Source organism: Odocoileus virginianus, chromosome 32 (assembly GCF_023699985.2).
Source record: "Odocoileus virginianus isolate 20LAN1187 ecotype Illinois chromosome 32, Ovbor_1.2, whole genome shotgun sequence".
Taxonomy (NCBI): Eukaryota; Metazoa; Chordata; class Mammalia; order Artiodactyla; family Cervidae; genus Odocoileus; species Odocoileus virginianus.
Window position 1 is genome coordinate 962,741 of NC_069705.1, and position 24,483 is coordinate 987,223.

Here is a 24,483-nt window from a genome sequence, read left to right on the forward strand (position 1 = left end):
AAGAGCAGACAGAGCTAAACAGCTAACAGGGCCAGGGTCCAACATGCCATGAGCCAGAGAAAGATTTTTTGGCTTTCTTTTACTAAAGCTTTTTTGTTCTCTTGATCAAAGAAGACTACCATGGGAGCACCTAAAACAATAAAGGTTTCCATAACAAATGTTACAGCACTTTGAAAAGAAGATGTGGTAATGAAAATGCAGCTTAAGGATGAAATTAAAGGAGGAAAAAAAAAGACTGCATACATTGGCTTTTTATTACAGGATATTTAAGAGACAGCTTGGCAATAAACGTTAACACCTTTCTAATGGTTGGCAAGGCAATTGTATAAAGCCGAAGACTCACCCTGACTTATTGACACAGCTGAGTTTTAAATGACACCGCTCAACCCAAGAGGGAATGCACCACTCTGCAAAAAAAACAAAAAGTGCTCAGCCTCACTGGATAAACGGGAGAGGTATGAGCTACAGTTACAAAGCCATATTAGACATGTTCACCCAGGGGAGCAAACAAGAGGAAAGCATGGAATAGGCAAGAAAATCAGTAAAGAGGGAAAATCAAAAACCAAAACTGTAAACGAGGAGGCCAGAAAAAAATTACCTTCTCTAGGGTATTTATCCTGCATATCAATTAATTAAAAAAAATAATAACTGGCGTTCATTATGACCCTCCAGGTTCAAATACAGTGAGGGGGGAGAAGAAATTAAAAGCATAACCCTTGGTCCTCATCACAATTCCAATTTAGTTGGAGAGGAGTGATTAAAACTTGACAGAAGAATAGAAGGGAATAAATAATCATCAAGAAGGAAATTACCCAGCAGTTGCATATGGGCTCAAAGGTTATGTGTTTATTAACCCATCACCAACCAGAGACATATTAATGCCACAGGTATTCATTTCTGCAAAAAAATCCCCTGGTCAATGATGTGTTGAGTTACATTTCTCTGAAAATGTAATGTAAATTGAATAAATGGATAGATAGCCCTGTTTTAACATGACTTGATACTGTAAAGGTACCCATTCTGTTGAAATTAGCTCTTCAATGTGATGGAATTCCAGTCAAAATTTCAACTGAGTTTGTCTACTTAGTCCAGCATGAATATGGACAGCACAACGGGACACTCACAACTGGCCAAGACAGCTCTGCAGTGAGAGAGGAAGGAGGTGTGGCTGGTCCCTCTCGGATATCAAGACATGACACCAAGTCACAGTAACTAAATACTGCACTGACTGGCCTGGATAGACAGAACCACGGGGCAGAATAGAAAGGTCTGGTTTGCAGACAAGCACGTGTGGAAAATGAACAGATGATAAAGGTGACACCAACCACATCATAAAAGCTATAAAGAAAGCTGAGCACTGAAGAATTGATGCTTTTGGACTGCAGTGCTGGGGAAGACTCTTGAGAGTCCCTTGGACTGCAAGGAGATCCAACCAGACCATCCTAAAGGAAATCAGTCCTGAATATTCATTGGAAGGATGGATGCTGAAGCTGAAACTCCAATACTTTGGCCACCTGATGTGAAGAACTGACTCATTGGAAAAGACCCTGGTGCTGGGAAAGATTGAAGGCAGGAAGGGAAGAGGACGACAGAGGATGAGATGGTTGCATGGCATCACCGATTCAATGGACATGCGTTTGAGCAAGCTGTGGGAGCTGGTGATGGACAGGGAAGCCTGGCGTGCTGCAGCCCATGGGGTCACAAAGAGTGGACACAAATGAGCAACTGAACTGAACCACATCATGGGGAATGAATGGACTGTAGATGGCGGTAGGAAGAGTGGTTCACTGTACGGAGGAAAACCAAAGTTGATTCGCACCTTGTAAACTACACAAAGATAGGCTCCAAACAGAGTTAAAGGCATGCATGTGGAAACAGAAGTGTCAGATCAATCGGAGCTGGGATACTTAGTGCTTTTGTGACCAATCAATGAAAGAATTTCTTAAAGAAAACACAGAGGAAAAAGTTTATTAAATGCATCACATAAAAATTAACAAGCTCAACAAATAAAATTAACAAAGGACATTAAGAGCAGACATAATAAGAAGATGACTGAATATATGTTATGAGCATATATTATGAGCAACTCTTTGCAACCCCAGGGACTGTAGCCTGCCAGACTCCTCTGTCCAAGGGACTTTTCAGGCAAGAATACTGGAGTGGGTTGCCGTTTCCTTCTCCAGGGGATATTCCCGATCCAAGAATAGAATCTGTGTCTCCAGTGTCTCCTGCATTGGCAGGCAGATGAATGAATGGGATAAGGTATTTCCAATGTCCAAACCCAAGAAGTAATATATGAGAAAATCAAAAAGAAAAATACAAGAATACTGAAATTGACAATAAGAAAAGCAATCAGCAACAAGAAAAGGAAAGCAAAGGGGCTAATTAGAAAGTTTGTGAGTCTGTTTCTTTTTTTTTTAAGTTCATTTCTATCAAAAAAAAATGTCTAAACATCTTTTTAGATTCTGCATATAAGGGATGTCATACGCTATTTCTCTTTCTCTGCCTGACTTCAGTAGAACAGTTTCTCACAGACCTAAACAAACTTGGGGGCGGGGGGAAGGAGATTGGAGGTAGGAATAGGTAGGAAGCTTGGGATGGGCGTGTACACACTACTACATTTTAAATGGATAACCAACAAGGCCCTACAGTGCACAGGGAACTCTGCTCAATGTTCTGCGGCAGGCTGAATGGGAAGGGAGTCTGGGGGAGAATGGATACACGTGTATGTGTGGCTGAGTCCCTTTGCTATTCACCTGAAACTATGGCAACATTGTTGATCTGCTACACTCCAATATAAAATAAAAAGCTTTTTTTATAAAGCTATTATAACAGCTAGAAAAAAGAATAATTAATTGTGGTAGAGATCTATTTAATTCCATCTATAAAAATGAGTCTTAAACAACAGAGAATCTTCTAGGAAAAATTAATTTAATAAAATGACTTAAGAAAATCAGCAAAATCTGAATAGAGCAATAACCATTCACAGCCAAGAAATGGAAGGTTACCAAATCATTATTTAAAAAAAAAAAAAACCTTCAGAATGAATTTTTTCTATTAGTTCTTTCAAACTATCAAGGAAAGAACGTCTTTTGTGCAGAGAAAACTAGTAAACAACATAGCCAAACATGAAATTGATGCTGAATTGTACTGAGTGCATTTTTCACTATCCATTAATGTTATTTTTCTCTGAGCCTGTTGATTTGATTTATAGCATTTAATAAAAAAAATCTAATATTTTTTGTATTTTTAAAAAGGGCTAGAATGTATACAAACAGTTGTCCAAGCTTTATAATAATTAGAGAAATGCAATTTCATATGACAAGATATCACATAGCAACTAGATTAGAACAAAATGAGAAAGCCAGACAAAGCCAGTTATTGTCAGAAATGTGGCTATGGGAACCACAGCATGCCAACCCTTCCCTGAGTGAGGCTCAGTCAAAGTAAGTGATAACAGGGCTTCTGACGCACAAGGAATCTTTAGGCCTGCATGTCCAGCTCCAAAAAAATGCCCACACAGGTCCTTTAGGAAACATGGTTCAGAATGTTTGTCCACCATCACTTGTATGAATGGGGGACTGGAAGCAATCTATGTATCCATCCCTGAAGGAATGGGAAAGTCAAAATATGAGAGGTACTCACTAAAGAGTGTCGATCGGGGAGAGGGAAGAGATGAGACATACATGTAGCAACACAGATGCTACTTAAAACCATCCTGCTGAATGTAACGGCAAGAGAAGGATGAAGCTCACATCGTAATGCCATTAAAAATATATGCCTGCACTGTGCATAAAGTCTTCCTTCCAAAGACTGCAATGCAGAAGAGGAGGAAAGAGTAAATTTGCAGTGGAGAAATATACAAACTGTATCCAGAGCCAGGAGCTCAAGGTCACCATCACCAGGGATGCAGCTGCTTGATAACCAGACACTGGAAATGGTGTGACGAGAACAGCACTTCACCGCTGGGATCCTCCCCACCAAGAACCCATCAGCCACTCTCATCATGAGAAGCTCAGCAAACAAACATCCACTGATGGTCCTTCTACTAAACGTCTGGACAGGAACCCTAAAAATTACCAAGGCCACTAAAAACAATGAAAGTCAGGGAGTTCCCTGGTGGTCCAGTGGCTAAGATTCCTTGCTCCCAATGCAAGGGGCCCAGCTTCCATTCCTGGTCAGTGAACCGGATTCCACACGTCACAACTAAGACCCAGCACGGCCAAACAAACACATAATCTAAAAAAAAACAAAAAAAGCCAGAGACACTATCACATCTACAAGAGCCTAAGAACACTGCATGACTAGGTGTAACGTGGAATCCTAGAAAGGATCCTAGAGCTGGAACAGCACATGAGGTTAAAAGTTAAGGAAATCTGAATAAAGAATGGACTTCATACTTTATAGTGCACATTATAAAATAATGATAATGCATCAATCTTAGCTGTGACAAAGGTACCCTAGTAACTCAAGACGTTAATAGCAGGGGAGGTGGGGGTCACAGTACACAGCATTACATACTCCATTTGCCACTTTCCTGTAAATCTAAAACTGTGTTAGAATAAAAATTATGTTAAACTACACACGGCAGCACTATTTACAGTCGCCAAGACAAGGAAGCAAGCTAAATGTCTACCCCTGGAGGAATGGATCAAGAAGACGTGGTACATATACACAATGGAACATTGTGTGTGCTGAGGTCAGTCATTCAGTCGTGTCCGACTCTTTGAGACCCCATAGACTGTTGCCCACCAGGCTCCCCTGTCCATGGGATTTTCCAGGCAAGAGCACTGGAGTGGGTTTTCCTACTCCAGGGGATCTTCCTGAACCAGGGACTGAACCCACGTCTCTCGAGTCTCCTGTGTTGGGAGGTGGGCTCTTTTCCACTGGGCCACCTGGGAAGACCATACAATGGAGTATCACTCAGCCATAAAAGGAAAGAAACAGTGCCCTCTGCAGAGACGTGCATGGACCTAGAACCTGTCATAGAGAGTGAGGTAAGTCAGAAAGAGAGACACAAATACCATGGAATATCACTTAAATGTGGGATCTAGAAAGCTGGTACCGATGAACTTATTGACAATGCAGAAGCAGAGACACAGACATAGAGAACAAACATCCAGACACCAAGGAGGGGAAGGGGGTGGGATGAGTTGGGAGATTGGGATTGACGTCGACACACCGTTGATAAGATCTATAAAACAGATAACTAATGAGAACCTACGGTACAGAGCAGGGGACTCCACCCAGGGCTCTGCTGTGACCTAAATGGGGAGGAAATCCAAAAAAAGAGGAGATAAATGTACACGTATAGCTGACTCACTTCGTACAGAATAAACTAACACAACACTGGAAAGCAGCTACTCCAATAATAATTAATTTAAAAAATAAACAAATAAATAAAATATACACACCCACAATATACATGTCAAAGAACATATACAAATTAAAAAAAAATGTCAACCCTAATAAAACAAGTTTCCAGTGTGGATGCAGGGGAAGTGGGCATAAGAAGTGTGGGTAAAAGGAAAGAGGACGCCTAGCCTTCTCAGAGTAAGAGGGGGAACTAAATTCTGGACTTTGGACGGGCGCCCGGGTGAAGCGATGTAGCTAAGATTATCCCTACAAGGCAGCCTCTGACCCTGAGAACCCAGAAGCTGTCTTTCTACCTCGGGGCAGATCTGTCTGCTCTGAAGATGAGCCAAGTGAACTCACTCCACCAGTATGAAATGGGGGATTTAGCAGGTGGGCCACAAGGGAGCATGAAAGTTTCCACGAAGTGGAAGAAGCTGCTGCTTTAAAGCCAGGGACAGAATCCCACAGAATCCCCCAGGTTAAACTCAGGGGCTGCTTTAGGGCCCAGGGAAACTGGGGAGGAAGATGAGAGATCTCATCGAGGGCCAAACCTGGAGGGGTTTCGTTTCCAGAAGGGACACGTACTACCGGTAGGTCGGTAGCTACAAGGAATTCATGAAAACAGGGGTCAAGTCAGATTTCTGGAACTGGAAGATGGGGAAACACATCTAGGGAAGGGTGAGGTTTGGGATTGCAAGGCCAGCGCGGGACGAGGAGGGTTTGCGGCAGAGACAGAAAGGAGTCCTGCTCTATTTTTCCTATTTTCTCGGTGAAATCTACCACTTGGCAGCTGCCTGTAGGTTTTTCAAAGTGAGGGCAGGGCTGTTTCTATACCTGCATCAGTGGAGTGTGGGGACAGGAGAGGTTTCGCAGCAGCTGGCATCGTGGAGGCACAGACCTCCCCAGAGGCCAGGGGCCCTGAAGGATGGGGCGGCAAGCAAGGAGCTGCAGACAGGAGGGGGCAGTTTGAAGGCGGCAGGGGTCCTGTCTGAGTAGGTGGAGTTCAGTCTTTGTAGCAGTGATCCTCGGGGAAAGGGATGGAATTCAAAGTTAGATGGAATTCAAAGTTACAAAAATGCCACTCAAAAGTAAAGCATCTTAGTAAAAGTCTAAATAAAGTGACGAAGACTCAAGTCATGGGTGATGCCCTCAGCACCTTCTCCAAGCGTCAGAAGAAACGTGGGCAAAACACATGCCCTAGAGCAAGGCTCCAACCCACTCCCTTAGATCACCAAACTTTAAGAACCCCCTGTCTGCTAATAATATCTTCTTTAAAAATTGGCAAGCCCAGGAACTTTCCTGGTGGTCCAGTGGTTAAGAATCTGCCTTGCAATGCAGGGGATGCGGGTTTGATCCTTGGCTGGGGAACTAAGACCTCACAGGCTGCAGAGTGGCTGAGCCCAGGCAATGCAACTATGCAACTAGAAAGACAGCCCTGAGCCCAAACAGAAGACCCTGAAAGACATAACTAAGACCCAGTGCAGTCAAATTAATAATAAGGTAGGTAAATACATATTTCTAAAAATCCACAAGCCCGATGGCTCAGTGACTTGGAAGTCAGAGATTCATATGCTTTCAAGAGAATGCCGAGAATGGGAAAACTGGAAGAAAACGTGTCACTGTCAACAGCCAGTCAGGAGGAGCCAGGATCGGAAAAGTAACTGACATTCGCTTCACGCACCAAGGGTGCACGGGGAACATCTTCCTGCAGCTACCAGAGTTTTACCACGGCTGCCAAGGAGTCATCAGTCAATTCAGCCAGGGGTTTTCTTTCCAAGTGGTGATATCACATCATGAGAATCTAAGCCACAGCTAAAACAGATGACACATGGCGGCTCTTAGCATGCATTTGTGGAAAGTAAATAAGAGAAAAAATTAAATTGTAGCAACATGGATGCAATTAGAGATTGTCAAACTGAGAGAAATGGGCCAAAGACAAGTACCAGATGATACTGCTTACATGTGGGAATCTTAAAAAGGTGGTACCAATGAACTTATTTACAAAACGGAAAGAGTCACAGATGTAGACAACAAACATGGTCACGGAGGGGCGGCGCAGGAGGGGGAAGAGGGGGTGGGGAGAAATGAGGAGTCTGGGCTTGACACGTGTACACTGCTACGTATAAACTAGATAATAAAGACCGACTCTGTAATAAGGAACTCAGCACTCTGTAACGGCCTATCGGGGAAGAGAATCATAAAAATAGTGAATATAGGTATATGTGGGCTTCCCTGCTGACTCAGATGGTAAAGAATCCACCTACAACGCGGGAGACCTGGATTCAATCCCTTTGGTCAGGAAGATCCCCTGGAGGAGGGCATGGCAGCCCACCTCATGGATAGAGGAGCCTGGTGGGCTGCAGTCCATGGGTGTCAGAGTCAGATATGACTAAGCGACTACGCACAACAAAGCACATATGTACCTGCGTTAATATAACCGATAAACTCTGCTATATGCCCGAAATGAATACAACACAGTAAATCAGCTATACTCCAATAAAAAAATTTTTAATTAAGTTGCTTTGATATGTATAGATCACGTCAAAGAAAATCAGTCACCTCTGATTCTTCTGAGATGCAGAGTTGGGGAGTTGAGAGATGGGAATAAGTGTAAGAATCTTCATATTATATACCCCTTCCACATTTTAAAAAATTTTGAGCCCTATAAATGTGTCCCTTTTATCCAAAAAATGAATAACATGTTAAAAATAAAGATTAAATATTAATACATTTATCCCCCGCTATTTTCCTCAAAGACTTTAAGAAGTCATATCAAAACAACATCCATCTCTAATGGAAAAGGATGAAACAAATAATTGAGAGGTACAGATTTAAAATAAAACAGGGAAAAGAGCAGAATAACACACAGGGTAAAGTGAGCACAAGAGAGGCTCTCACAGAATCCTGCTGCTGGACGTGGTCTTGAATGTGGTGGATAAAGCAAACCATGAAACAAGATCAGGGTCAGGGGACAGGTGACGAAGCAGCCTCTCAAGCAGAAGAACAAGGGAGAGCAAAGAGAAATTTCTCTCAAACATCCATCTTTAGAAGATGCTGAAAAAAAAAGAAGATGCTGAACCCAGGGCAGATCCTAACATCTGCCTGAAGACAGAGAGCCGCCCCTCTGGGACGGCTCCCAGACCCCTGAGTGTGGGGTGGGTGGGCTGCTCACCACCCAGGGGGCCCAGAGCTCAGAGCCTGGGAGACCTGATGGGGGGCTGAAAAGGCAGAGCCAGGGAGGGGGCACCCTACAATCAGACACACCACTCAGAACACAGGCTCCAAACTCCAACTAAGAACAAGATGATGGAGGAGTAGGTGGATGTGGAATACATCTCTCTCCACGAATACATCAGGAATACACACCTTCAGACACAGAAGGGCATGCAGGACACCAGCTGAGGACAGACAGGGGTACCAAACTCCAACTAGACCGTCTCTGGGCTTGACCAATTAAGTCAGAGGAGTTGGAGAAAACATTTTCAGTTACTAGCATTTTACTGCTTTGTCTCTTAGACAACACACGGTGGCTTCAGTTTCCCATGCTGCCCAGAAATGAAGTAGGCATCCAGTTCACACTGGCCCCCGGGCACTTGATTTCCCGAGTGGTCCCCTATTCATCTGTTCACCCAAAGCACTCCCTGGGGGATGCATAGCATTTCTTCTCTTCCTCTTCCCCCGCCCACCTCCACCCCCAACAAACCCACAGCAGGCTCTAACCACCACGTCCTCTCCAGTGTCACACTCTCGTCATGCACAGAGGCGATGCTGTACGTTCACCAGACAGGCTTTACTTTGCTCCTGGGCACCCAGCTAAACCACCTTGCCCAGCCTCGCATGCAGACAGAAGAAAAGACAAGACTGAACTTTGGTCAGTAAAAGGTGAGTGGGAATGGCATTGTAACCTGCAGGCCTGGCCCCTAAAATGTCCTGCAGAGTCACCCACATTGTCTATTGTTTCCCCAGATGCCAGCTGGACTTGGATACTCAGAGCAACTATCTGTCTTCTTTGTCAGGAGCCAAGACGGTGGAGCTTCAGTCAACCTTAGTCCTAAATAATTGCATGGTACAGAACGCCCTCTTCTAACCTACAAGGGGCCACAACATGGGCAACAATAACATTTATTTCTAAGATGCTGAGATTTTTGTGACTGCATTTTAGACTACCTTGCCTAAGATAGAAATGGGGGTTTGCCCTTTTTGTGGGGGGGTGGTTCACCCTTAACAAAAAAAAATATTTGGCACTGGCTTAGCAGGTGGAGAGTTAAGTGGAGAGGGGACAGATAGAGTAGATCCAGGTCTTTCATGACAAAACATTGGCAAAGCTACTGCCTACAACACCCTGGAGCACAGACCTGCCTCTGGAGCTTATGATACAAGAACTGGATGGTTCTGCACTCAGAGGTGGTTAAGATTCTAAAAGAACTAGAAGAAGATGCAAAAAAGAGATTGCCTGGTTAGATGTTACCTTGTCAGATGAAAAGGTAATATCTACTTGTCTGTTACTGATGTTTTGGCATGTTTTTTTTTAATAAAAGAATCAACTACAAGAACTATTAATATGATGTGTCACTGATACACTAGCAAATAGAAATCGACTAAATATAGCTATTACAGAAATTTGAGACCTAGAGAGTTGGAAAAGTCATTTGCTAATTGCTTCTAGTCACTTCAAAGTGAGAGATGCCATTTTTTCCAACTTTTTTTTTAAATTGAAGCATAGTTGCTTTACAACATTTTATTAGTTTCGGGTGTGCAACACAACGATCTCAAATTTTTATAGATCATACTCTATTTATAGCTATTACAAAACGTAGGCTATGTTCCCTGTGCTGAACCTCATAGTTTACTCTCTTCTTTTTACGCACAGCTTATTTTTTTTATTTATGTATTTATTTTGGCTGTGCTGAGACCCCACCACTGTGCATGGGGCTTCTCTAGTTGCAGTGAATGGGGGCTCCTCTCTGGTTGCGGCGCACAGGCTCCTGACTGCAGGGACTGCTCCTGTCATGGAGCACAGGCTCCTGACTGCAGGGACTGCTCCTGTCGTGGAGCACAGGCTCCTGACTGCAGGGACTGCTCCTGTCATTGAGCACAGGCTCCTGACTGCAGGGACTGCTCCTGTCATTGAGCACAGGCTCCTGACCGCAGGGACTGCTCCTGTCATGGAGCACAGGCTCCTGACCGCAGGGACTGCTCCTGTCATGGAGCACAGGCTCCTGACTGCAGGGACTGCTCCTGTCATGGAGCACAGGCTCCTGACTGCAGGGACTGCTCCTGTCATGGAGCACAGGCTCCTGACTGCAGGGACTGCTCCTGTCATGGAGCACAGCCTCCTGACCGCAGGGACTGCTCCTGTCGTGGAGCACAGGCTCCTGACTGCAGGGACTACTCCTGTCGTGGAGCACAGGCTCCTGACTGCAGGGACTACTCCTGTCGTGGAGCACAGGCTCCTGACTGCAGGGACTGCTCCTGTCGTGGAGCACAGGCTCCTGACCGCAGGGACTGCTCCTGTCGTGGAGCACAGGCTCCTGACTGCAGGGACTACTCCTGTCGTGGAGCACAGGCTCCTGACTGCAGGGACTACTCCTGTCGTGGAGCACAGGATCCTGACTGCAGGGACTGCTCCTGTCGTGGAGCACAGGATCCTGACTGCAGGGACTACTCCTGTCGTGGAGCACAGGATCCTGACTGCAGGGACTGCTCCTGTCATTGAGCACAGGCTCCTGACTGCAGGGACTACTCCTGTAGTGGAGCACAGGCTCCTGACTGCAGGGACTGCTCCTGTCGTGGAGCACAGGCTCCTGACTGCAGGGACTGCTCCTGTCATGGAGCACAGGCTCTAGGGTGCCCAGGCTCAGGAGCTGTGCCATAGGAGCTTGGTTGCCCTGCGGCAGGTAGAATCTTCCCGGACCCGCGATCAAACCTGTGTCCCCTGGCAGATTCTTAACCACCAGAGCACCAGGGAAGTCCACTAATTTATTTTATACATAGTAGTTAGTACCTCTTAATCTCCTACCCCTATCATGCCCTTCCCTCTTCCCTCTCTGTCATTTTAAAAGACAGTGTGTGGTGGGAGACTTTGTGAGATTTCTCAGCTACACGTGGTGACTCAGGCCTGTGGCAAAAATCAGATTAAGGATGTGGTCTTTCCACCCACTTTCAGATAACCTCAGGGTAGCCACCATTAAACTGAAAAATAGAGGCACAGAGGTGAGGAAGCAATAAAATAAACAGCCTTGAAATTACGTCTAGGAAACATCGTATGGTTATGGCATGCAGAGCTTTCTGAAAGGAAACAAATCAGAAGCCTTCTGTATCACTGAGAGAATTGTATTACCAAAGCCGTTATGATCTTGAATTAGAAAAGCTTTGAATGATCTCCAGGCCTTAAATCAATCTCAGGCAGGAAGTGGGCTGTGAATGCTGGCGGTCCCCAAGGAGGATGTAGGATCCAGGATTCATCTCATATGTAACAAGGAGGACAATGGATGGATAGGGAAGTGCTCTGGGGGCAGAGCCAGGGATCATTGGGGAAAATGAGCAAGAAACTCCCTCCCAGAGGGGAATATCGGAATCTATTTGGGCAACGTCCCCCACTCCCTGAAGAAAGAAACTTCCCAATGCCTAAACTGCAGGATGCCAACTCTGCTGTGAACTAGTGGTTACTCTTAGCCTTCTTTTCTTCCTTTTTCTGATGGAAAATGTTCTGCTGCCTTCACCACTCCCAAGTGAAGAGGAGAAGAGGTGAAGTTTCTCTTCTGGTCATAGGTTGTCAAACCAACAGGATTCACATCCACAGCTGATAGGGAGACCCACCCCCCTCCTGGAGATCCTGAAATCTGAGCTGTCATCAGTGACTGGGTAGCAGTTGGGGCTTGTTGCCATGGAGAGGAGATGCATGTTCTCCACCTGCCATGGGAAGAATGTGATGGTGACCAGAGGGGTTGACATGGCAAAGATGACCCTAGGTATTTGCTGCTCCCATTTTACTTCCCTGCATGTTGAAAGAGCACTTCCTAACTTCCTCAGAGGTTAAATGGGATCATGTAACTGAGTTCTAGCCAATGAAGTGTGGCCTGGCTTCTAAAGTCCATTGAGTGATGTCATATGCTCTCAGCAAGTGAAAACTCATCAACCACCCTCTCTAAACCAATGAGCATTAAGCACAGCATCTGATAACTGCTCTTGGTCAGTGTCTGTGTCTGTCTTCTGGACTTGAGTGTGTTCCTTGGCCTTGTATTGTTTATTTCACTGTAGCTTCTCTATGAAGCATTCATTTTATGTGCCCATGAACCATTTTGGCCAATAATAACCAGGTAGAATGACCAGGCCTGCTGGAAAAGACAATAGAAAAACCTAAGAATGGTTACAAATTTCACAAAAGCTCAAGAGAGTTCCCTGAAATGATCAAGAAACCAACTTTGGAGAGTATCAGGCAACCAAGGACATGATGAAAGGTAGTTAAGAGCTGCTTTAGCCCCAGCAGATGCATCGATAATTGTATTATTAATAGTAAAAGCATCTGGGATAAATTAAGCATGTCATGACTCCAAGAGACCTGAAGAGAAAACAGAGGTTCTCAATGCACAGTAACACAGGAGGCAGCTCCACAGAAACAAGAGAGAAGGATCTCTTGTTATCCTCCCCCAGTTTGTCCTCGCATCTCCCAGAGCACACCACCGGCATCACCAGGAGAGGTGTGAGTGGTGTGAGGATACAGGGAGCCCTGCTGATACCCAAGGTAGCCTGGTACCTGGCAGGTCCAATGGGCTGCAGACACACAACACACTATTGCTCCGCAAATCTCACCCATGGGTCAGGAGTTGTCCAGCCTGCACGCTCACCCAGGCAATTAGCCCAAAGAAGAAGCAAAGTGGAGATGAAGGGGTGAGGGACGAAGAGTGAGGAAGTAATAGAGACGTTGTGCTGTGATAAGTCACTTCAGTGGTGTCCGACTCTTTGTGACCCCACGGGCTGTAGCCCGCCAGCCTCCTCTGTCCATGTGATTGTCCAGGCGAGAATACTGGAGTGGGTTGCCATGCCCTCTTCTAGGGTAGCTTCCTGATCCGGGGACCGAACCCAGGTCTCTCATGCCTCCTGCATTGGCAGGTGGGTTCTTTACCACTGATCCACCAGGGAGGCAGCGAACAGAGGCACTGGTAGCACCAAAAGCTAAAGACACAAATCAGCACTTATCAGGGACCTCGCGTGTATCCTCTTGGCTCTACCCACAAAACACTTATGCCCCATTTCCTGTTTGACCCAGAGAGACAAGGAGAGTGCCTTTTGGCTATTCCCCACTTTAGACAGAAGCTAGGGAAGGCCAGAGCTGTGTTGGAAGGCCATCAAAACGAGTGAAACCCAGCAATCTTGTCAGTATGCCCCAGCACCTGCTGCTACTGACCAGAGAAATACTAGATTCTGACTTTCCTGGGTGAGCTAATGGGGTGCCCTTGCCAGAACCCACATTACTACAAGATTCAGAGACGGTTGAAGACTTTCCCATCAGTTTGGAGAACCGTCTTTCCTGTAACTATGGAACTGTCACCTCTACCTTGAAGGTTGCTCCGAGTACAGAGTGACTACCAGTCTATAGCGTCGCCTCTTCTGGTGTAGCCGTCAAGGCTTCTGTGAAACCTGCCCCACCACCTTCCTCCACCAGTCCCAGCCCAGCCTCTTCATCAACCTCTAAGCGCCAGTGAGCAACAACCATCGGCTAAGTGTGGAGATATTAATAAATCAGAAACACAAGGCATGACTGCAGTGTGTCCTCAGGAAGCTCACCGTCTTGTTTGGAGGTGCCTCTGAAACACAGATTTCACAAAGAATGATTAATTACACAGCCAGAAAAAGAACACAAGGGACATTAGGGTTCACAGAACAGACACGCACTCCGGGCTGGCACTGTGATGACTGACTTCCTTGGGTCTGCCTAACAAGAGTTTTCTCTTTCCTTCTAGATCCTATCGTACATCTTCTTCCTTTAGTTTTACTCCAAGAAATAATCTTTCTGCCCTTTTGGCTTCAGTTCTCATAGGGTTGGGATCCCCTTCTTCCTGTACCTAGAAAACCAGGCCTTCTCTTGTGGCCTCACCAGGAAATAGTTTTTAACTTCTGTAACATTCAGGTATGTTCATCTGAAAGCTTTCTAGTTCCCCTCTGTCTGCATCTACTTGTTCTACTGATTCCAACTATTCAACCAGTGAGAAAAGACAGCATCTAATTATATTTTCTACCGAAACATTAACATGTTATTAATGCTTAGCAAATAAGAAAAGCAATAATGTCTTTATGTTTCTTCTCTTTTCACTCCCAGAGTTCACATGCGGAAAGAGATCTTAAAAGTATAGCATGGTAGCGCTTGGTCCATTAGACATATATTAGGTTGTTCTGTCCTCCTATACAAAGGTTCAGGCTATTAAATGGGGCGTGAAGCTATTAGCAATTACACGTCTGCTGTGTTTTTCTCTCCAACTTCAGTGGACTGGCACGCTAGGCTCTTGGCAAAACTTACATCAAGAACTGTTCTTTTCCCATCAATACATCTTGACCACCATAAACAAGCTATCATTCAGAAAGGCTCAGTTATTTTTTATGCTCTCAAAAACTTGAGAGCCTCAGAAGAGTCCAGGTTCCCCTTTCCTTACCTCTTGATCCCACCCTACCTGAAGGTGCTGCCAGCCTCCCTAGCAAAAATCTTTCAGTCCAGTCAGGCTGGTCTCCTTAGTGCTCCAAGGCCCCTTATTCCAGTAATCACTAAATTTAAACCATCCATCGTGCACGCGTGCTCGGCCGTGTCCTACTCCTTGCAATTCCACGGACTGTGGCCCACCAGGCTCCTCTGTTCATACAATTTTCCAGGCAAGAATACTGGAGTGGGTTGCCATTTCCAACTCCAATCCATTGAAGCCTTTGTAATTCATGTCATCCCCCACAAATCTCTCTTAACCATAATAGATCTTGGTGATGACTCACCCTTTTGAATTTGGAATTTGCAAAGATCCAAAAATTTAACAGCACCACATAGCATACGTATGACAAAGCCAAATGGACAGAAGAACGGACACTTTGTTTATATTAAATTAGATCAGCCTTTCCTTAGGAGCAGAATCTACAGGTTCTATTCTTGGTATCACACACACAGGTGCCACACCAAAGTATTTGTGGCTTTTCCTTCCAATGGAGTTTACGAGCTTCTTGGGGGCAGAGACTACTCCTGGTGTAACCCAGAACCCCTGTGACAGCAAACACTAACAGTGCTGGGTGTGCAGAAAACACACAGTAGATTGTCACTGATTTGCCCCATAGAGGGCTGGGAATATGATCTGATCAGACTGAGAATAAAATCAAACTCAAGCAAAAAATCAGTGATAGAGTACTGAGAGTAAATGTGACCACGTGGCCAATGTGAGTTTGGGGACTGTAACAAACACGACCCTATGGGGCCTTCCCAGAACAGACCCCGTCCAGGTCCTCTGCCTGCCTTTTGTCTGTAGAAAAATTTTAGTCAAAGAATAAATTTAATTAGAGAAGTGAGAAAATGAAGAGGAGAACAGTCAAGCAAGACAAAACAACATGTCAGCCATTAAACAAAGGCAAGGACCTTACTTCTTCCTCAAAGGCTACAGATAACTTTCTCAGTCATGTCCTTTGAGCTGTTTTGCAGACATTGAAACCCGCAGCAGGTGGAAGAAGGTAACTCTCTGCTGCCCACACAGAAGCAGGTCCCAGACCAACTGGAAGCAGAAGGTTGATGATGCTGACTTGCCATTACTTCATCACCGACCAATCAGAAGAGTGTTCACAAGCTGACCATGCCCTACATCTTGAACACTGCAAGACTCCTCACTACTTGCTCCAGGGCGGACACACCATCTTGAGGGCATTAGCCCACTGTGGCCCCCATGCCTGGGAAAGCAATCAAGCTATTTCTTTCTACTTTACCCCAAACTCCATCTCTGAGGTTTAATCCAGCACTGTGTATATACAGGCCAAATTCTGGCCACAAGACTCACAGAGACCCACTCTGGACGCAGTTCCAGCAGAGGGAGAGTGTGGAGGAGGGCGGGATATGAAAGAAATCAGCAAATCTGTTCTCAGACAGCCTTGGGGATCATGTGATAGAGGTCATCCTCCTGGAGATGAAGAACGAAGGACGTCCCCTAACCAGAGCCGCAAGGTGCGCTGGGTCCTGACTTGGCCTTCTCTGCAGCCCCTGCAGCTTCGCAGCTGCTGTTTCCCCTAAAGGAAGGGCCCATGTCTGCCTGGAGGCAGGGCATGAACCGCCGCTCAGAGGTCCCATCCCTGGTTGGCTGGGATGCATCTCCTGCTGTTCTGAAGATGTGTGACTCTGCTAACTGAACGTCTATTGTAACTGTTTTCACTTCTTCCTCCCACCTGTGCTAAAATGAAGTGAAGTCCCTCAGTCGTGTCCTACTCTTTGCAACCCCATGGACTGTAGCCTATGAAGTTCCTCCATCCATGGAATTCTCCAGGCAAGAGTACTGGAGCGGATTGCCATTTCCTTCTCCAGGGGATCTTCCCAACAAAGCGATGGAACCCGGGTCTCCAGCATTGCGAGCAGACAACTTTACCGGCTAAGCCACCAGGGAAGCTCACCTGTGCTACTTGCAACAAATCCTAACACATCTTCTGAACCATTGGATTGGGCCATAGACAGTACAGTGCGGTGAGAGGAAAAGCGGAGTTCAAATAACTAAATCTGTAACTGAGCAGCTAAGTTTTTTTTTCCTTTAAAAAGAATTGATGTTTTTGATTTTCTGACATTACCTTTCTAGCTCATGTAATAAGGAAGGAGTGCCTGGACAGGGTCACCAGATTATTTTTGTAAACAAAAGCTCAGTGAATGGCTCTGATGGGCAGACACTGTTCCAGGAATTATGAAACAGCAGATGAACAAGCGCTGTTTCTGGTCATAAGAATCTAATAGTGAAAGTCGCTCAGTCGTGTTCAACTCTTTCAGACCCCATGGACTATATACAGTCCGTGGAATACTCCAGGCCAGAATACTGGAGTGGGTAGCCTTTTCCTTCTCTGGGAGATCTTCCGAACCTGGGGATCAAACCCAGGTCTCCCGCACTGCAGGCGGATTCTTTACCAGCTGAGCCACAAGGGAAGCCCAAGAATACTGGAGTGGGTAGCCTATCCCTTCTCCAGCGGATCTTCCCGACCCAGGAATCGAACCAGGGTCTCCTGCATTGCCGGCGGATTCTTTACCAGCTGAGCTACCAAGGAAGCTCCTTACTAGAATGATTAAAAAGGGAACCCAAAAGGTCTAATAAAGAGAGAACATAATGGGCTATGGAATTTCAGAGCAGGGACGATTACCCTGAGTTTCCTTCAATGGGAAAATGGAATTAATAAAAAACCATATGTGTTTACAGAGCAATATCTACCAAATTTAGAAAGTCTTCATTTCAAAAGATGGCTACCTTCCACTTTAGATCACCCTTTTGTGGTTACATTTTCTTCTTCTTCCACTTGATTGCCTACTGACAAAGAATATGCTGACTTTTTTTTTTTTTTTTTGCAGAGGCTGATTTTTTAAAGTTTTCTCTGAAGAGCAAGTTTTCTTTGCCATTGTCCAAACATTGCTGCCACAGAGTAGATAATGAGAAACAATGTAATTTTGCATGTTGGGCACACGTTATAGCTGCCAAAGAACATTTGTGCAAATAGCCATTTCAAGGGCTCTCATCTGGTCACCACAAAACCCCAAGGAGCACACAGGGGCCAAGGAATGGGTCCCGGGGTGTGTGCATGTGTGTGCGATTATTATTGTTTTCCCTGTGCTCGGAGGAATCTGAGACTCAGAGGAATGTGGTGAGTGACAGTGACAACTGGCATTTGTCAGATGCGACAGACAAAAAGAAAATTGCTGGCTAAGCCCTCCAATCTAAAATTACTTACAAATTATTACCCTTGAAAGCTCGTGTTCTCACTGGTGTGTGTTCTCTTGCAAAGCTACAGGCCCTGGGCAGCATCTGGGGGGCCAGGGGCCCCTTTTCTCCACGTGTGCCCCCCATTCCCTCCTCAGAAACGAGTCGACCTCTCTCCTCTCATCCTCTCTTCCCAATAAAGGATCAAGAAGCAGCCTTTTGAGCTCCCACCCTAAAAAGTCAAAGCCACTGAGTTATGTCCTTCAAGAATATTTGGACTTTAAAACTTGGTTATCACCCTGCGAGGGAAGTCTTTCTGTTGATAAACCCTTTGGGAGCAGCAGCCAGAAGGCGGAAGGAATCTGCTGCTGGACCACTCCTGCTGCCATTTTCCCTCCAGTGATGGAGAAAGGGCCTCTGGGCTTTCCTTCAAGCATCAGAGAAGGACAGAGAAGCTGGCGCTAATGCATCCCTGGAAGGAACTTGAGATGGGCAGTGACAGATTCAACAAGCAGAGGAAGCCCACTGGGTTCCCGGGGGAGCTGAGGTCCAAAGGGAAAAGCAGGATCTGGGAAACGGCCAGAGGCCTGAAAATGCCGTCCTTACCCACTCTGCAACCCCACGCGTGCACCTCTGTCCTGACCTGATCTCAGACTGTGTGCTCAGGCCCCGTGGTTCTTCAGATCCACCCCAAGTCCAGAGGCAGAACCCTCAAGCCCCACGACCTCGACTCAGGCTGCTCTTTCCTCCATCTGAACACCCTGGGTGGGAACAGTTGTTCTTACCTCGTAGTGGGCCACACGCTGAGATTCCGATATCAGCTGTGCGCTGCACACCTTGCAGTAACTGTCTGTAAATAAGTCCTGATCGATATCGGAGGACTTCATCAGGCTAAAAGAAAATCAACAGAAAAGAGAGATGAATCCACTGCCATGGTGTTTATGTAAGGACATTAAGGGTGTGAAGAAGCCAGGAGCCTGGTACGAGATCCAACAATGGTGACAGCGGGGGAGATCTCCCCAAACCTTTGGAGTGACCATGTCAGGAGTGACCATGTCAGTCACCCTTAGAAAGTGTGTAGTGGACCATTTTCTCATAAATGTTCAACAGCTTGGCTGATACTCTAAAAACCTGAAATCCAACTTTAGTTTTCTATGTATGACAAATCAGACTTACGTCTACTGTATTGCTAAGAATTTATGTGAGAAGACATCTTCAAAAATAATTTATATTACCAAAATACTATAAGCACCCAATATAGCCAAGAGTAGGAAGTAGGTTAAATGAATTTTGATATATCTGCATGCTAGAATACTATATACCTCCCAAATCCACACTCAGATCAAATATTTTCATAGAATATTTAGTAAAGTAGGAAAACGTTTACCATTAACAGCAAAAGGTTTACAAATCAGTATGTACAGTATTATACTAATTTCTTTTAAAACATGTAGAGGTGTGCAGAAAAACATTCCAGGAAGTTTTAACAGAATGTTAGTAGCAGCTATCTTTGGGAGATTATAGATAATGACATGATTTTCTTCTTAAATTTTCTGCAATGAATATGAATTACTTCTGTAGTACAAAGAAACAGGTTAGCTTTGTCAAGAGCCTTGTACAAACTTAGTCACTCAGTCATGCCTGACTCTTTGTGACCCCACAGACTGTATCCAGTCAGGCTTCTCTGTCCATGGGGATTCTCCAGGCAAGAATGCTGGAGTGGGTTGCCATGTCCTCCTTTAAGGGATCTTCCCAACCCAGGGGTCGAACCCAGGTCTCTCGCATTATGGGCAGATTCTTTACCATCTGAGCCACCAGGGAAGCCCCAAGGGGCTTCCAAGTAAAATTAAATAGAGTTTTGAGTTCAACAGCTATGCTTGGGGACTTCCCAGGTGGTGCTAGTGGTAAAAAAGCTGCCTGCCAATGCAGGTTAGAAAAGACATGGATTCGACCCCTGGGTTGGTCAGGAAGATCCCCTGGAAGAGGACACAGCAACCCACTCCTGTATTCTTGCCTGAAGAATCCCGTAGACAAGGAGCCTGGCAAGCTGCAGTCCTAGGGTCACAGAGTCAGACATGACTGAAGTGACTTAGTATGCATGCATGCACAGCTATACTTAGACAATTAAAAAAAATCAGACTAAACTATTGCTTTTTTTTGCAAGCCTATATCTTGTAAAGTGAGGAGCCCTCATGATTCCTACTGAGTCTTCTATATGTAGGGCAGAGGAAATTCATAAAGATTATTTCTACCCCTCCCCATCACAATTGAACATGCAAAGGTAAACAAACATCCTCCAATTCCAAACTCTGAATTAAAATGCAGTCAAGGACTTCCCTAGAAGTCCAGTGGTTAAGGCTTTGAGCTCCCAATTCAGGGCACACAGGTTCAATCCCTGGCTAGGGAACTAAGATCCCACATACTGCACAGCATGCCAAAAACAATGCAGCCAAGGTTCTCAAGTTTGTGAAGGTGATCTGACACAGAAGTGTATTACATGTAATGTCACCACCCTGGAAATACACGCCTGCACATCATGATGCCTTTCTCCAACCCACAATTTCACTTCATCTTACCTCCTACCTGCTAGGCAAAGAGTAAGGACTGTGCCAGGTGCCAAGGCCAGAAAAGCCCAGATGGCAGGGTGGGGTGGGCCCCTGGAACTCAGCCTACACCAACGCCCTCACTGTACATGTGAAACTGTCCAAAGCCACATTGCTGATGCTTGGCACGGCCACAGACACCGCCCAGCTGCCATGGTTCCAATTCCCACTTGCCAACTCCATCCCAGGTGGAGCACAGCTTGCCAGCTGCATGATGCAGATGAGTCACTAAGCCCTGTAGGTCTCAGTTTTCTTCCCATAAAAATTGAGAAAATACTACTTTCCATGCCTCCTTGGAGAATTGTGGAGAATATCAAAAGAGGAGAAGGTAATATAAACTGCAGAAATCCCTTTGTTTGAAAGGGATCACTATCCTATTTTTAGTGGCATACCAGTGTTGGTAAGGTATTGGGCAAGTCTTGATTAATGCAACAAATGAAAGATTGCCGTCCAATTGAAGACATTTTTACAAAGCACCTAAATAGTTGGGTCGCTGAGCTTCTCTGGTGGTCCACTGGTTAAAAATCCACCTGCCAGTGCAGGGAACACAGATTCGACCCCAGTCCAGGAAGATTTCACGTGCCTCAGGGCAACTAAGGCCGTGAGCCACGAGCCCATGCTCTGCAACAAGAGATGCCTCCCATCGCTGCAACTAGAGAAAGCCCATGTGCAGCCACGAAGACCCTGCACAGCCAAAAATAAATACATACACAAACAAAATTTTATAAATAAATACATTTTAAACAAATAAATAAACAGCTGTGTCTCAAGAATAAAATATCTGCCTGAAACAAAAGGCTGCCTGCCTCAGTAACTCCAAAATCCCTTTCTACCTTGACTTTGGCTGTCATGGCCCATAAGGACATTTGTATTAAGCAATTCAAAAGGATTCAGAGTTTCTGCTGCCAAGAGACAAGAGCACCTGTGGTTTCCAATGCGCCGAGTTCCGACAGTAATGCCAAGGAGTAAGGACGGGTGATTCTTGCAGCTGAAATGGACCTGTTATTTCTGGAAGGATCATTCCAGGCAGACAGCCCGGTCAACCTGGAGTTCAGGACCTATAGTGCCTGGAGGCTCTCTACCTCACATGACAACCTGCTCTAGAGTCTGGCAGCATTAGTCTTCAGGCACTCTTTAGGTTGAATCAAAATCTGTCCCCTTATACATTCCATTCATTGATTCTGTCTTTGGGAACAATACAGGATAATTTTACTCCCCTTTCTCATGAGGTCCCCTCCTTCAAGCATTGGAGATAACTCTCTTCTATCTATTCCCAACCCCTGTCCTCCTTTATCATCTTGGTCTGTATCTTTTTATGGACCATCTTCAACAGCAGTGCCAAGAACAGAATGAAACACTCCCGATATGTGGGCAGAGGATCACGAATCCAAATGACCCTCCAAAATATCTACTGTCATTTGCAACGGTCTGTATTCACAGCCTGGAATGCAAATGGAGAGGAGGCACTTTGATGATGTGAAAAATGTAGTACAACATTTTGAAATGTCAAATGGGAAAAGAAAACTTGGGAAGGTGTATTTTGAAGCCAAGCTCCTCTAAGCAGTTGTGTTTAAATATTATCATGTTCCCTGCTATTTCTAATAAAGAAGAGCACAAAAATAGATTCATGGGTGACCTGGTTAATAGGAATCTCCAGACTCACTGCATACTCCCTCCTCATTATACAACCGACTGCAGAAATCAAACAGTGTGAAAGGATATTCAAGGTACATGGCGGACCAAGTGGGGCCCGTAGGAGTCTGAGTCTCGGTAAAGCAGCTGTGGAGCAGAAATAGCTTTAAAGGCAGAATATAAAGTGTGTATACCAAAAAAAAAAAAAAAAAAAAATTCAAAGGAAGAAGAGAATATCCTGGCTTTTTCCACTGGTTTATATAAGAATATTGACTTGAATAAGTTCACATGCAGTAAAAGGACCATAAAGACACCCCCCCCCCCTGAAATTGACAAGGCTTGGAATAAGTTAATTTAGAGCAGGAGACCATCAGGGAACAGGGGTCAGTCTAATCTGTGCAGGAGGCCTTTTCTCCAAGACAAGAGAACTCTCTGTGTGTTACTTTAGATAACCAGGAGGTCTGATTTATGATTCAAAAAGTGGAATTCCCAAAGCGGGAGGCTGCCACTTGCTCCCCTTCTCCATCTTGTTTAGAAGAGGATCTTGGCTTCCCTAGCCTTCAGAAGTATAGGAGAGCTGGGAAGAAAAGGCAGGAAGACTTGACGCTTTCCTTAGCCTTGTCCATGGTGCTGAATCATCTGCTAGAGCGGCAACAGAGCTGGACCATTGGTCACCTACTGACCAGTCCTACCGGTCCACAGCCAACACGTGGTGATCCCCCACTCTCAGAACATGCTGACTGCACTAAACTCTGAGGCACTGGGACATTGTGATGGAGGAGAAAAAAGTAAGGAAAGGAAGGAGAGAAGCAGTTTGATTTCCAAGACTTGAAACTGACCTGAGTGAAAAGCTTTCAGTATTCCCCATCCTGGCACATTTCAAAGCAAACAGTAAAGGTTTGAAGAACTTCAACTCTTTAGCATTCACAGAGGAAAGTGATACCTGTATGTTAGGAAAATCAAGGCCCAGAGTAGATTGGAGACAGTATTAGAACAGGAATGTTGTCAGATTCTTCTGTGCTAGCCCAGGCCTCAATAAAGCAACAGACCTATTTAAATGTGTAGCAGTGACAGTGGAAGGCACAGAGGTATAGCTCAGAATAATAATAATAATATAAAAGAAAATACAGAGGGGGAGGTTCTGTTTATTCAATAATGGTTTGGGGGGACTTCCCTGGTGGCCCAGTGGTTAAGAATCCCCCTTCCAATATAGGAGACTCAGATTTAATCCCTGGTTGGGGAATTAAAAGATCTCACATGCTTGGGGTAATGAAGCCTGTGCATTGCAACTAGAGAGGCCACATGCTGCAACTAGCGATCACACAAGCTCTCGAGCCCACGGGCCACAACAAGGGAAGCCCAGAACCCACACACACAACTGGAGAAAGCCCACGCACTGCAGCAAAGACACAGCACAGCCCAAATTTAAAAGTAACCAAATAGTGGTATAGAGCATCTACCATGCATCAGGATGACATCAGGATAAAAGAAGGCAAATTTCCTGTCTTCCAAATCTTTCTGAGCTATTTAATGAGAAGACAGACACCCCCCAAATACCTAAGACACAGGTGGCAACTATAATGGGCTGGTTAAAAAAAAAAAAAAAGCTACAGGATTTAAAGAGATGAGAAGAATCTTAAAGAACTCTTCCAGTCCTATTAGAGTTGAAAATTTGAGAATGGATAGGATTAGAGTGAAGAGAAATGGGTTCCCACTCAAGCTAATTCTTTTCCCTGGAACAGGGAGAAAAAAAAAAATCTTGCTATTGGTTGGCATAAGAAGACACATACAAAGGGCACTGGCAGGGCTAATTCGGGATTATGCACCATAAGGGGAGGAGGCAGTACAATGAGAGAAGAGAAGGAGACACCAAGCTGAAGGTCCAGATGGAAGGAGAGGCAGGTCCCAACACATTGCTCATGGTGCCAGGAATGGCCTTTTCCAGGATCTTCAATCAAAGGAGAAGGAAATGGCAACCCACTCCAGTACTC

General features: G+C 45.2%; 1 protein-coding gene across 2 annotated transcripts in view; it reads right to left on the reverse strand.

The window, feature by feature from the left end:
• ZMAT4 (zinc finger matrin-type 4) overlaps positions 1 to 24,483 on the reverse strand; it is a 362,220-nt gene that overhangs the window by 266,742 nt on the left and 70,995 nt on the right. For both annotated transcript variants that reach the window (XM_070459721.1, XM_020876283.2), the window contains exon 2: positions 19,043 to 19,148. In XM_070459721.1, the coding sequence (XP_070315822.1) occupies positions 19,043 to 19,144 (102 nt within the window). In that variant the 5' untranslated portion in view covers positions 19,145 to 19,148. The remainder of the gene's footprint in view (positions 1 to 19,042; positions 19,149 to 24,483) is intronic.